General features: G+C 46.5%; 1 protein-coding gene across 14 annotated transcripts in view; it reads left to right on the plus strand.

The window, feature by feature from the left end:
• Window positions 1-13596, plus strand: part of RYR1 (ryanodine receptor 1) — a 132546-nt gene extending 118950 nt beyond the window's left edge. For all 14 annotated transcript variants that reach the window (XM_029571751.1, XM_029571756.1, XM_029571758.1 and 11 more), the window contains 16 exons: window positions 252-1561; window positions 1883-1950; window positions 2337-2520; window positions 2736-2822; window positions 2993-3220; window positions 4255-4385; window positions 5363-5405; window positions 7471-7601; window positions 7728-7788; window positions 7962-8108; window positions 8438-8572; window positions 9642-9798; window positions 10277-10341; window positions 10515-10615; window positions 11397-11448; window positions 12010-13596. In XM_029571751.1, coding sequence (XP_029427611.1) covers window positions 252-1561; window positions 1883-1950; window positions 2337-2520; window positions 2736-2822; window positions 2993-3220; window positions 4255-4385; window positions 5363-5405; window positions 7471-7601; window positions 7728-7788; window positions 7962-8108; window positions 8438-8572; window positions 9642-9798; window positions 10277-10341; window positions 10515-10615; window positions 11397-11448; window positions 12010-12105 — 2996 coding nt within the window. In that variant the 3' untranslated portion in view covers window positions 12106-13596. The remainder of the gene's footprint in view (window positions 1-251; window positions 1562-1882; window positions 1951-2336; window positions 2521-2735; window positions 2823-2992; window positions 3221-4254; window positions 4386-5362; window positions 5406-7470; window positions 7602-7727; window positions 7789-7961; window positions 8109-8437; window positions 8573-9641; window positions 9799-10276; window positions 10342-10514; window positions 10616-11396; window positions 11449-12009) is intronic.
• Window positions 13597-14329: the final 733 nt, after the last annotated feature.

The raw sequence follows: 14329 nt of genomic DNA on the forward strand, positions 1-14329 counted from the left end.
TTGTTGGCGTAAGGTTGCCATCTAAGTTGACCCTGTACTTCAGCACTGTGCCTCACTTGGATACCATCTGAGGAGAGAGATTCAAAGCCTTGGGTCATCTGCTATATGGAAATCCAAAGCAATAGGCCACTGGGGCTAGAATTCTGGTTCCATGATTTGGTTGTCTGTAAGCAGAAAGGCAGATGTTCAGTAAAGTGATAATAGAATGGAATAAATCTTTGGCACAGTCACATCTTTTTCTGTTCTTCCAGGGAATGTGGTAAATGGAACAATTGCCCGGCAGATGGTGGATATGTTGGTGGAGTCATCCAGCAATGTAGAGATGATCCTTAAATTCTTTGACATGTTTCTGAAACTCAAAGACATTGTGGCTTCTGATGCTTTCAAGGACTATGTCACTGACCCAAGAGGACTTATTTCTAAGAAGGATTTCCAGAAGGCCATGGACAGCCAGAAGCAGTACACGCCCTCTGAGATCCAGTTCCTCCTGTCCTGCTCAGAGGCAGATGAGAATGAAATGATCAACTATGAAGAATTTGCCAACAGGTTCCAGGAGCCAGCAAAAGACATAGGTTTCAACATTGCCGTCTTGCTCACCAACCTATACGAGCATGTTCCTCATGACACAAGACTCCAGAACTTCCTTGAACTGGCTGAAAGCATTATCAGCTACTTCAAGCCTTATCTCGGACGGATTGAGATCATGGGTGCAAGCAAAAAGATTGAGAGGATCTACTTTGAGATCAGTGAGACCAACAAAGCCCAGTGGGAGATGCCCCAGGTGAAGGAATCTAAGCGGCAGTTCATCTTTGATGTGGTAAACGAGGGAGCTGAGTCAGAGAAAATGGAGCTTTTCATCAACTTCTGTGAAGATACTATCTTTGAGATGCAGATTGCTGCACAGATCTCTGAGTGTGAAGAAGAGAAGGCTGAAGTTGAAGATGATGAAGTTGAAGTCTCAGAAAGCACAGAGGCTGAGACAAACATGGCTTCTGCTGAGCCTTCATCAGCCTTTGGAGAGTTTGTGAACAATGTGGTCAATTTCTTCAAGATGTTCACGTTCAGGAACTTAAGAAAGCAGTATCGCAAGGTGAAGAAAATGACCTTGAAGGACATTGTGCTGGCGATCACTTCCTTTTTATGGACTTTATTGATGGGGATTCTTCATTTCATCTACAACATTTGCAAGGGCTTCTTCCTAATTGTCTGGCACACACTGTTTGGAGGGAGCTTGGTAGAAGGTGCCAAGAAAATGACTGTGACTGAGATCCTTGCCAGTATGCCTGACCCAACCCAAGATGAAGTCCATGGTGATAGTCCCCCTCCAGTGATCAGTGCAGAGGTCCCTGAAACAGGTGATGTGATGGACTTTGTGGATACTGACAAGGAAGAAGTACATGAAGAGGGAACAGAAATATTTGGCCTGGATCTGAGGAAGGAAGGTAGCCATTACCGGCTGTGCGCACCAGATGCACCTGGAGGCCTGGGAGACATGGGAGATACAACTCCAGTTGAACCACCCACTCCAGAGGGCACACCCATTCTCAAAAGAAAGTTTGGCGTAAGTCTACAGAGAGATAGTCACGGTGTGTTCTATATTCTTATAATTGATTACTCTAGTTCTAGTGGTTAAACTCTCTGACTATCAGAACCACACACAGCCATCTCTACATCATTCCTTTTTCAAGCACAAGGTTAGGTCATTTGCCTGCTCTAGGCTTTACCAATTGTAATGTATCATAGTAGCTCTTTTTCTATTTTCCTAACCCACATTATCCCATAAATCTTTGTAACAACATTGCATTTCAGATGCATAAGGTCCCCAGGGTCTCACCAGTGCTCCCTCACACACAACATTTGCAATTATATTTGTAATTCCTAGGAATCGGAGGAGTTTGAAGGTGAGCCCGAGAAGACTGAAGAGATTCCAGTGGAGCCGGAAAAAGCAGAGTAAGTCATCATCCTGAACTTCATATTATTTTCACAGATCTCATCATCAACTCCTCCTCCTCTCCCCAAACTCCTCTTCGGTGCAGCAGGTAAAATGAGGGTGGAGGGAGAAAGCGAGTAAAAAATGCTTCTAGGAAGATTCAAGCCAAGGAGGCCGTAGTCTGACAAATCTTCCTAACCTTCTTGTGCTCTGTCTTGTCCTATTCTGATTCTGAAGATAATAACATAGTCATCCATGATTTCTGACACATGTTGTGGTGTTGCGATAAATGATTTTCTGAGGTCCTTGCTGAGGGCAAGAAACAGAAGTCTGAATGTCCATTCTCTTGTTACTGACAGTTTCACCTTTTTGGCTTTTTTTCTTCTCCTGGGGGCGGTGGTTTCAGTGCTGAGAATGGGGAGAAACCAGTTGAAAAGGAAGAGCCACCGGCAGAGCCTGAGAAATCTGAAGAGCCCAAGGACCTCACCAAGGAGAAAAGGAAGGCTGCACAGAGGGAGAAAAAGCAAGAGAGCAGTGAAGGTGGCATGGAGTTCTGGAATGAACTGGAGATCCAGAGGGTCAAGTTCCTTGTGCGTCTTTCCCACTGATTAAGTGACAAGAAAGCTAGTATTGCCAGTTGCTGGGGAAAGGGGTTGTAGGTACTGTATGGACAAAGTGGTATGGAGATTCAGAAAGACCTAGAAAAGCTGGGGGAGGTGGGTAGTAGAATGATTTCAAGAATGATTGGTTCCTAAGTTGAACTTTGCTCAGTTCTGTCATGTTTCTCTATGGTTTGTAATTCCAGAACTACTTGTCCAGGAATTTCTACAACTTGCGCTTTCTGGCTCTCTTCCTGGCCTTCGCTATCAACTTTATCCTGCTGTTCTACAAGGTGAGTTGCTTTCCTAGAGGGAAACACTCCTCCCCCATGGAACCCCTTCCCCCTCCCCTCATAATGATACTCACCAGACTTCCTCCATTTCTTCCCTGACCACAGCAATATTAGGATATTGGGGAATGCTCAGTATTTGCTTCTCCTCTGACCCATGAGGTTCATTTCAGGTATCCGACTCACCCCTTGGAGCCGATGAGTTTGAAGGGTCCGGGATTGAGGAGGAGCTGGAGGGATCTGGGATTGAGAGTGGAGAGGAACAGGAGGATGAGGAGGAGAGCATGGTCTATTTCTTCCTGGAAGAAAGCACTGGGTACATGAAGCCCACATTGCAGTTCCTATCGATCATTCACACCTTGATTTCTTTCCTCTGCATCATTGGTTACAATTGCTTGAAGGTAAGAGGGTGTGACCATGTGTAATTGTGGCTCCTGCTCTCTCTGCACCCATGTTCCTCGCTGACTCCAATGGGAGTCAGACTGCCTAAAACACACAATTTCTTTACTCACTAGAACTTTTCTCATGCCCAGAAATAAAATGAGAAATTGCAGGCTCATTTTATTAAAACCATGCTGTGATAAAATAGTAGTTGCACTGTAAATATTATTGTTTGTCATTTAAAACTCTTCCTATTGGACAGCTGGTAGTGTTCCATAGTCACCAGCAGCTGGCCCTGAAGGGGTTAACCTCAGACAGAGCCAGCTGATGATGTCACTGCTGTTGCTTTAGAAACTCTCTATAGGAAGCCATAGTTGGTTGGCAGAAGCTGGAAGAGAGAGAGAGATACAGTTGGGGTCGGAATGCTAAAATTACTAGAATTGTCACTTAATTAAGATAGGATATGTTTAGTTCTGTAGTTAAGTTCTATAGAAAGTAAACAACATTATGTAATCCTGTTTCCTTTTTCCCTGCCTGCTTCATTGCAAGTTTTTGTGTTTTCTTCTTCATTCACTGTTCTTCCTTGTTAATAATAAACTCATTAGTTTATTACCACTGTGCTTTAGACTGATTTGAAATCTCAGGTATGCGAAAAGCTGAGTGATCCCAATCTTATGGATGCATGGTCTGTGAGCACTTCTCCAGGAACTGTGGGACCCCAAGTTTGTGGAGTTAGTGTCCCCAGAAAAACCCTTGGGGAATAACTTTGCGGGCAGAGCAATTGTCTGAAAGCAAGCGGAACTCCAGTTGATGGGTGGGTGGATAACAGGAGAAAATTTGCATGCACTCAAGGCCTATGCAATGCTTAGTAGGACCCCCCATCTTCCATTTCATTTTGGAAGTCCTACATCTCCCCAGCCCTCTGCAGGAACCCCTAACCTCTTTACCTCCATCTTTTGTCTATAGACATTTTGCTGGAACAGGTTTAGATGATCACACATGGCTTATACTGCTTCTCACACTTAAATCTTCTTCCCATCCAACAATGCTCAAGGTTCCTCTTGTGATCTTCAAACGTGAGAAAGAACTGGCTCGGAAACTGGAGTTTGATGGTGTTTATATCACAGAACAGCCAGAAGATGATGACATCAAAGGCCAGTGGGATCGCCTGGTGTTGAACACACTGTATGTAGCCACGATGTAACATATAACCTTGTCCTGATTAACTTGGTGGGGTGGCCAACCTTGCCCTCCTGACCCTGTTTCAGGAAACAACTGCTATCCCATTCTGTGTAGATAGGGCAATCACTTTCAGGGGCACAAGCTGATCCAGTCCTGGCTTTACCCCACTGCATGCAGAGAAATCTAGTCCTACTCCTTTCTTAGGGAATTTAAAAGAGAAATCAGAACTGCATTTCCATGCATGGAAATACGGTAAAACCAAGACTAGTTTCAGTGGCCCACTAGAAGTGGAACTATATTTATTTATTTATTTATTTATTTATTTATATATATTCTTTTTTATACCGAAGTATAGCTGAGTGCCTTCACCTTCATCTTACTGTAATAACTAGAATACCTAGCAAAAACACAGGTGCTGACGTAGCTGGGACTGTTGAGCAGGCTACGCATGATACCTAGGAGGCCATTTCATTGAGCAACAGCCAAGCTGGTATTGCTGGCTATCTAGATTATTATAGATCTTTGTGGTTAGATATGAGAAAGGCAGATCCAGGAGGGAATTAAGATGGTATCTTGAATGCTCATTTATCCAAGATTGTGGGAGTACCGAGGAAGAAGGAAGATTGTTCTGGACAAGGAGAGATATCATGCAGGCACTCATACTCTGTGACTGGGATGTATCTTTGGCAATGCGGCTAGAATAATTGGGTAGACTGGATAGCCTGGTGGTCTTTTTCTGCTGTAATCCACTGTATTATATATAGGCCTCAATTAATGGTTGTAGGAAGAGCAGTTGCTAGTTGGGAAAAAACAAAGGCCCATCTTCCTGGAGTATGTGTTGAAATGGTGGCTGAGTCTGTATGCCACACACCACATCCTATAGTGCCCCGGTCTCGGTGTGCATGGCCCATTTTCTGGTATGTAACTGTGGAGTCAGAGTATGACCCTACCAATAGCCTTAACTGTTTTGCCATCCGCAGGTCATTTCCAAGTAACTACTGGGACAAATTTGTGAAAAGAAAGGTAGGAGAGTGTGTGTGTGTTTATATAACATGTTGGAGCTCTTTCTGACTTATATCCCCAGAGTTTTATACCAATAATTTGTTCAACCATATCCTCACGTCCTGTGCAAATCTTGGAACAGGTCCTCATTAAATTCCCATATTGAACACAGACAGTCGTACACAATAACCTGCCCCACCCAGTCCTTAAATCCCAGAATCTGTGGTTATGTCTATGTGGCCACTTCCTTCAGAGGTGACAAGGAAAAGGTCCTCTTAGAATAATTTATTTTTCCTTAATTATTAGGGCCTTGTCAATTACAGCAAATGTTTACTGAAAAAAAGGATGTGGTTAGTGCAGTTAGTGTAGCTGTGTTTAAAAAAGGATTGGATAAGTTCTTGGAGGAGAAGTCCATTACCTGCTATTAATTAAGTTGACTTAAATAATAACCACCGCTATTACTAGCAACGGTAACATGGAATAGACTTAGTTTTTGGGTAATTGCCAGGTTCTTATGGCCTGGATTGGCCACTGTTGGAAACAGGATGCTGGGCTTGATGGACCCTTGGTCTGACCCAGTATGGCATGTTCTTATGAGTCTGCATGCCAGTCCCAGGTCACCTGTGGCATCTCTAAATAGAAGTATTTGGGGGGGGGGGGGGGGGCAAGCTAGGTATGGAGGGGGGGAGACAAGCCAATGTGACATCTTCACATGGCATGCCACTGCCTTTAAAATAGCTGTAAAAGACTCTATTAGATAAAGTCCCAAGGGCCTTTTATGCAAAAAGAAATCTTCAACCAGTTTCAGCCATTCAGTAGAACTGCCGCTTCTTTATATGGGACTGAAGTCTGGAGCCTAGACAGGATGGGACAGAAAATATAAACACTGCACCTTCAGACAACGGAGCCAGGACATTACCTCTTACAACTCACCATATAAACAAGTCTAGAATTCCACGGCCGCATCGAAGAGCACGTTTTATGACTCCAAGACCTGCATATGTACGTCTTGCAGTTGCTTATGGGTGGGTGGTGAGTGGCGGGGGTGTTGTGTGTGTATGGAGGGGTGTATTTGGGGAGTGGGGAAGGCATTATAGGGATATCCCAAAATCTTTTGCGCCCTCTCCACTCCATCTGACTCCATGATCTCTCCCTCCCAACTTCACGCCTACACTCTACCTTTGCTCTTTCTCCCTTCCCCCACCGCACTCGCCCTACATTCTCTCCCTTTCTCCATCTCATTCCGCTTGCTTTCTCTTCCTCTAATTCTGTTCTATTCTTTGGTTTATAGGCCTCGTTATTCCCCTACAAGTGAACCCAAAGTAGTTTACATCGTATGAGATAAAACACATCAATACAACACAGTATAACACATACAAAATAATGTAAACAATTTCAAATGCAGTGCTGCCATCCCCCATCCTCATCAGGGAAGAGAATGGACGCACCACACAACTACAAAATAACAATCTCTCCTAATTTCATTAATTGTAGAGCCCGATATTCAAAATTGACTTAGACAGACGAGTCGGACTTAGCTAAGTGGCACCACTTGAATATCCAGCTACAGTCAGCAGTCGCCACTTAGCCCGATAAGTCACTTATCAGGCTAAGTATTTAGCCGGATAACTCAGGGGCGGGGAATGAGCGGATCGGGGAGGAGTTGAGTTAACTGGATAAGCTAGCCAGGGGGGGTTTAACATTTTCACCCTTAGTATCTCTCTTGGCCAGCAAGTTCCTCATGCCTCAGGGATCTTCTAGTTGCAGGGCATTCGTAGTCATTGTCCTTGTGATTACCTGAGGCCTGAAGCTGTACCAGCTCTTTACTCACAGTGAGGAATAGTCCTTCTGCCCCCAGTCCTGGTCCACTATTGCAGTGATATTTAGAGGTTGCTTTCCTTGCGTCTCTCTGCAGCGCATGCTGTAACACCTTGGGGGTGTTGTGTCAGATGCGCTGTGCTTGCACACTGTAACCTGATCCCTGCTGTGGTCCTGTGTTCTGCCCCACACATGGATACCATCCTGTCCCCATGGGAGTCCCATGTTCTGTACACAGACTGTAACCCATCGCTGCTTCTTCTCTCAGGTGCTGGAAAAATATGGTGACATCTATGGCCGTGAGAGGATTGCTGAGCTGCTGGGGATGGACCTGGCCAGCCTGGAAATCACTTGCCAGACAGAGAAGAAGCCGGAGCCCGATAAATCCATGTTTGCCTGGTGAGGGTGGGATGCGAGGTAGAAGGGGGTTGCCCAAGTCAAAGGTGGGGTCAAAATGAATTTCAGCGGGAGCCCCTTATCTTGCAGCTCTGATGAATGGTGCCCTTTTCTTTCTCTGCCCCACAGGATCACTGCCATCGATATCAAGTATCAGATCTGGAAGTTCGGGGTAGTCTTCACTGACAACGTAAGTGAGAGGGCGCTGAGGATGGCGTTTGAGAAGTCGCAGTCCAAACTGTTACAGCAGAAGATCTGTTTCTGTTCTCCTGGTCTAGTCTGTTAAGGCAGGGTTCATCGGTGTGTGTGTCTGCTCTCCCAGCTCATTCTAGTAAGGCCATGTGTCTCTGTCTTCGCCTTTAGTCTTTCCTGTACCTGGTCTGGTACACAGTCATGTCCCTCCTTGGACACTACAACAACTTTTTCTTCGCTGCCCACCTCCTTGATATCGCCATGGGTGTGAAGACCCTCCGCACTATCCTGTCCTCTGTCACACACAATGGCAAGCAGGTACAGAGACCTTAATGTCTTCATTCAATATTGGGTGGTGGTGTGTATGCGATACGACACAACACAACACTTCGCTGCCTTGGGGTAACAGGGAGGGGGGGAAAAGGCACAGCGCTATTACCCTTTGGCTTGTGCCAATCCCTTTAGCTTGTGCCCCCTTAGTGTAGGAGTGGTGACTTTGATTGCCCTCCTGTTTTGAAGGAAGCATTTCCTTGGCTGCAGTGTTGATGGTGCCAGGAGGTGTGACCTTGAGAATGCGTCAAAACATTTTCTGTTCTCACACTCTTTCGCATGTTCTCTCACACTCTTTCCTACCCTGCCTCTCCCAGCTTATGATGACGGTTGGCTTGCTGGCTGTGGTGGTTTATTTGTACACGGTTGTAGCCTTCAACTTCTTCAGGAAGTTCTACAACAAGAGCGAAGATGAGGACGAGCCGGACATGAAGTGCGATGACATGATGACGGTGAGTCTTTCTGCTGCAGGTAATGTTTTTATCTCCAACCATTTCCATCATTGTCACAGCCCCTTACATGGGTTTCACATGGGTCTCAGCCTGTCATTCCTATTGCTTCACAAGATCTGCTCTCAGTATCCCAATGCCTGTCTCAGTGCCTATCATTTTCCCAACCCCTGGCCCAACTCTTTCCATCAGTAGTGAAATCCCGTAAACATCCATAAATCTGTTCCATCCAAACCCATCTCATCTCCATGAATTCCATGAAACATTCCATGAATTGGAATAGTTAAGTTAATTCCATCTAAAAGGTTCTCATTATTAGAGTAGTTAATCATCGAAAAAGACCAATAGGTCCATCCAATCAAGCCAATTATTCCCATCCCAATGCCAAGGATGTATCCCAGCTACCAGCCATACAAGCTTGACAGCTAGCAGGATAGAACATCTTTACCAAGTCAGTTTGTATTTGCTTCCTCATTGATTCCCTTCCATCCTGGACAGATGTCTATATAACATTCCATCCCCAATCCAACACCCAACATCTCCCCCGCTCCTACCATGCTGTTCCACCCAGCTCCGTAATAATCTAGACAACTACAAAACTAGGGAGGCTGTTGCTCAAATATTTGCCCTCCTAGATTACCATGGCCTTGCTGAGCAGTAAGCCAACCTTCACTCGGTTGGTTCCTAGGGAGTTGTAGCCTGCTGGTACTAACCTGGTGACCCCCATGGCCTGCAGTATTGCCCAATTGTTCTTCCTTTCTCTGCCTTTGTCCTTATCACCCCTCCCCTTGCCTTTGATCTTGAGGGAGTGAAAGTTGGGTTGTTTGCAATACTGCAACCTCCCAACCCTGTTGCTACTACCACTGTCATAGACTATGACAGCAGATAAGGACCATTAAGCCCATCCAGTCTACCGAACATCACTCCTGGTGCAATGCCAAAAACTGCAACCAGTTTCTGGCTTCCTCCTCACATCTTCACCCCTAGGGATTCTTGTGTCTCACCTCCAGCTACATCCACTTCCGGTGTAGCCTGGTTCATGAGCTGATTCCTGTTGCATTTGTTCTCGCAGTGCTACCTCTTCCACATGTATGTGGGAGTCCGTGCCGGCGGTGGAATTGGTGATGAGATTGAGGACCCAGCTGGGGATGAATATGAACTTTATCGTGTTGTTTTTGATATCACCTTCTTCTTCTTCGTGATTGTTATCCTGCTGGCTATTATTCAGGGTAAGTGATGGAGAGGATAAGAGAGGAGGGCAACGAGATATTGGCTGGAGGAAGGGGTACAAGGGCATAGATATGGTCCCAGTGGTACTGTCACTGCACACATGTAACTAGTTTGTTTGTTTTTTTTGTAGGAGGTGGGGGAGCAAAGGAGGATAATGTTTGTTAGTTTTTATATGGTGCCCTCACCAGGGTGCCTCACAATAAAAAACATTAGAGCAAAGTAAGTTGAATATCGTACCAGTATATAAAATTGCAATGCTCTAAATGGAGGAACTGATGGGATTTGAGTTTGGTTTTAAAGGTGGAAAGAGGAATGGACACATTAAGGTGTGGCAATTGACAATTCTTCTGCTAAGAATGCGTATTCATTCCAAAAGAGCCAGTGGGAGGTCAGCATTCTCCCCCAACCCCCCCCCCCCCCCCCCCCCCCCCCCCCCCCCCCCCGTCAGTCATGTTATTAGTTATGCTTTACCCCCAGGTCTGATTATTGATGCATTTGGGGAGCTGAGAGATCAGCAGGAGCAAGTGAAAGAAGATATGGAGGTAAAAAAAAAAAAGTTGTACTTAAAAGCAAGTGTTTTATAAATGCATCTAGTTCGCATGACCCCTTTCCACAAATCCCTCTAGATAAATGTGTGGATATCATCCTCCAGCACGGGCTAATGGGCTGATTTCCCTCTCCCTTTGCCCTGCCCCCATACATTTCTTTTCCTCAGACCAAGTGCTTCATCTGTGGCATCGGGAGTGATTATTTTGACACCACGCCACATGGGTTTGAAACGCACACACTGGAAGAGCATAACTTGGCCAACTATATGTGAGTACTGGACACCAGCAGCATAGGCCCTCAGTGTGTGATTCCTGGAGAAGAGAGGTGAACGAGGCTGTGAATCTGAGGCTTGTGATTGGTGGAGAGGTGGACTGGGCTGTGGGCCTGAGCCTTGTGATTGGTGGTGGAGAGGCAGGCTGGGTTCAAGGCCTCTGTGTAACTGGTGAAGATGTAGGCTGGGCTGGCGCTTTGGCCTCTGCAGTTGGTAAGAAAGCTGAATTGGGTAAGAGAGCTGAATTGGGTTAAGGGCCCGTGTGTGTGAGACTGGAGAAGTGGACCGAGTTCAGGGCCGGTGCAAGGGTATTAGGCACCCTAGGTGAACCTTGTGCCCCCCCCCCATCGAGCCACCCCCTACTGGCTCGAGTCAAGCTAGAGAAGATACAGCCGCTGTCGCGGCAGTGGCAGCTCAGCAGCTGCCGGCAGGATATTTCACCCACGCGCGACCCGTCTGAATGGAGCCGGTAGGCGGTGGCGCGATGACGGAGGGGTCGCGCGTCGGTGAAATATCCTGCCGGCAGCTGCTGAGCTGCCACTGTCGCCACCGCGGCGGCGGCTCTCTCTGTCGCGGCTGCTGCCGCCCCTGGGAGCCTGGCACCCTAGCGCTTCCGCCGGCCCTGACTGAGCTGGAGGTCTGAGCCTTGCTATTGGAGAAGAGAGAGCTGCATGCAAGGTAAGATTTAACTTTTCCTCTGTCACGGCAACAAGCTCACCAGCGCAGTGAAGTCTAACCTTCCACCACCCCGGCATATATTTTTCTTTTCTCTTCCAGGTTCTTCCTGATGTATCTAATTAATAAGGATGAGACCGAGCACACGGGACAGGTAGGGGGTGGTATTCTCTCTTCCCCTACCTTAACACTACTGCGGTCCATATTCAGTCGCTATCCGGTTGAGCTAGTTAGCCCAATAAATCAATCCGTCTGATATTCAGAATATCCTGGCTAAGTTAGCCAGAGTTAGCCGTATAACTCATCTGGCTATCTCAGCTCCTCCCAGTTATGCTTAGCCAGAGAAGTAGTTATCCAGCTAAATGCCAGTCGCTGATCCCGGGCAGATATTCAGTCGAAACTTAGCCGGCTAAGTGGTGCTGAATATAAATCTCAGACTAGATAAACCTCAAGGACCTTCATGTTCTGTTTTTTATTTGATTTGCCCAGGAATTTATCAGTGTTTTATTATAAAGAAATAGAAGAAAATCAGTAGGGAAAAAAAAAAAAAGGAGTTTTATAACAAACACTGATAAATTCTTGGGGGAATTAAAATAAAAGCAGAAAAGGAAGGATCCCTACTAATCCTCTGCCTGTCTGTTCTGAATGACCCTGGCCGCTTTCCAGTGGGCAGGCACTCACTCTCCTGCCACCTGTCCATGCGTCTGTGTTGCAGGAGTCCTACGTCTGGAAGATGTACCAGGAGCGGTGCTGGGACTTCTTTCCCGTGGGCGACTGTTTCCGGAAGCAGTACGAGGATCAGCTGGGCTAGCAGGGAACAGTGCTGCAGGCATCAGGGCAAACATCCTCAGCCACATCCAACTCTTCTCCCGAGGCGCGAGCACCAACCGTGGCTCTCCTCCCACAGCAACCCTCCTCTGCTGAGGCTTTTCCTTCCCTGCTTCTGGACTGAGTGGATGTTCTCAGACATGCCTGCTATTGCCCTGCGCCTTTGGAGCCGGGGGAGAGACGCGGCGTCCATTTCCACCACCTTACATCCCGCGGGGAATCTCCGCTGTGGCCACGGCTCCTTTTCCCCCATGAGTGCTGCTAACACGGCTCCTGCAGCGGGAGGTCAAGTGCAATATCTCCAAAATATCTGATAAACTTATAATTGTTTTAATACTTAAAAAAACAAAGAAAATCTACAAAAAAACCAGGAAAATTATTTTAAAATGCTGCTTAAAAATGAATGAAAGAATTGAAAGTAACATTGAAGAAAGGTCTAGTGCGTTAGAGAAGGTGATGTGAACGTGTTGCGGGAGACGAGAGCGACAAACCACAGACTGGATTAATTCACGTCATGCTGGCTTTTTGCAAGAAGGCTGGATGGATGGATACGCCCTTTAGGGGACCCTAATCTCCCCCACCTCCTTGGAGAAAGGCCGAAGTCCTCTTGTGTTTTTAACCAGTTGGATCTGATGAGTTGCGGAGATGAAGTGCCTTTTACTGTTGCCCTATGGCATCCTGGGAGAATGAGAATATTTTAGGTAACACCTCTGTTGTGGGAAACAGCTGAGGTAAAGGCTGTCCCCTCTTCTCTCATTCGCTTCAGCCAATGTTTTACAAATTCAGATTGCTGCCTTGTATGTCGTTTGGTCTGAGATTGGGGAGGAGAGAAGGTGGTGTACGATGCGCAGACCGCCCACTGCTGGAACATAGGAACCTGTCTCTGTAGACTAAGACACAGCCTTTTCAAACTCTGACTGTCCTGATTTTGCTTTTTTCTTTTCACTGACATAGTCTATGATTACAGAGTGTTCAGCACATATAGCAGTGCGTGTAAACCCAAATACGATGTTATGACCAGAGGCTATCAAAGCCATGAGGCCTGTATGCAGGAAGAAAACCTTCACTAGAGTCAACAGAGTTTGCAGGAATACAGCTGAATGATTTTAATTCCTAGATACGCTCACTTTACACAGAGTCTCCAGGAATTAAAGCTTCAACAGCTGTTTCCTGAAGTCTCTGCCTGTGTTAGTGGATGTTAATGTCTTTCCTACGTGTGGTAGACGCTCTCTTTCATAGTCCAGAAGGCTCCTGGCCTTGATGGATCTCTGGTCTTCCTTCATCCTAACCAACTTCAGACTGTAACTTCTGAGCAATAACCCATGCACTCACTAAATAAGAGGAATGCCACGGAGTGGGAGTGAGGCAGGAGCCTGTATGGGGTAGTCTTACACACCACACTCCTTCTCCCAGAACCATTCCAAAATAGCCAATGCTGGGTGCCATGATTTTGAAATAAAAATCTGTAACTACAGTACCACCTGTAGGTGTATGTGTTGCAATTACCACACCACACTTACACAAACGAGCCAGCTGGGTCATGGGTAGTCGAGGACAAGGGGCCCTCTCCTGGCTTCTCATGGCTAAGCCACAGGCACAGGACAAGGAAGCAGTTGCAGGTACTGTTTAATGCAAGCAGGCTCTCACAGCATGATTAGCAACCTAGCAAATTCATAAAGCAAGGATCAAACAAAAGCGCACCGTACCTTTGGTAGGCAGAGCACAGGTAAAGAACCAGGCAAGCGGGCAGGCTGTAGAGGGGCAAGACAAGGAGTAAGGCCCAGGCTGGAAGCACAAAGAGAAGGCTTTGAACAAGACACCGGTCAGGAGCAAGGTTGATGTTGGCATCAACGAAAAAATGCAGGAGGCCAGTTCAGGGAAGAGCTGAAATACCCAGTTCAGACAGAGGAGATAGGCTAAGGCATAAACAGCCAATCGAGGAACAGAATAGAGAGTTAAAAATCTCATGGGAATGCAGACAACAGTGAGCTGGCTGAGAAGCCCTCAGCACTAACAAGTGGCTGTGTCCACCTTGGAAGGGGAGAGACTAGCGAACCTAAAGCACACGTTTGAGCCCGGCCCAAGGCTGTCCCCTGGCAGCTGGTACTAAGACTCACATATTTGGTAGTACTAGACTTCTCTGCACCCCACATGAGTACCAGGGTTTTTGGCTTATGCATGTTTGATTGTCCAGCCAGCAGGGGCTG

Source organism: Rhinatrema bivittatum, chromosome 11, assembly GCF_901001135.1.
Source record: "Rhinatrema bivittatum chromosome 11, aRhiBiv1.1, whole genome shotgun sequence".
Taxonomy (NCBI): Eukaryota; Metazoa; Chordata; class Amphibia; order Gymnophiona; family Rhinatrematidae; genus Rhinatrema; species Rhinatrema bivittatum.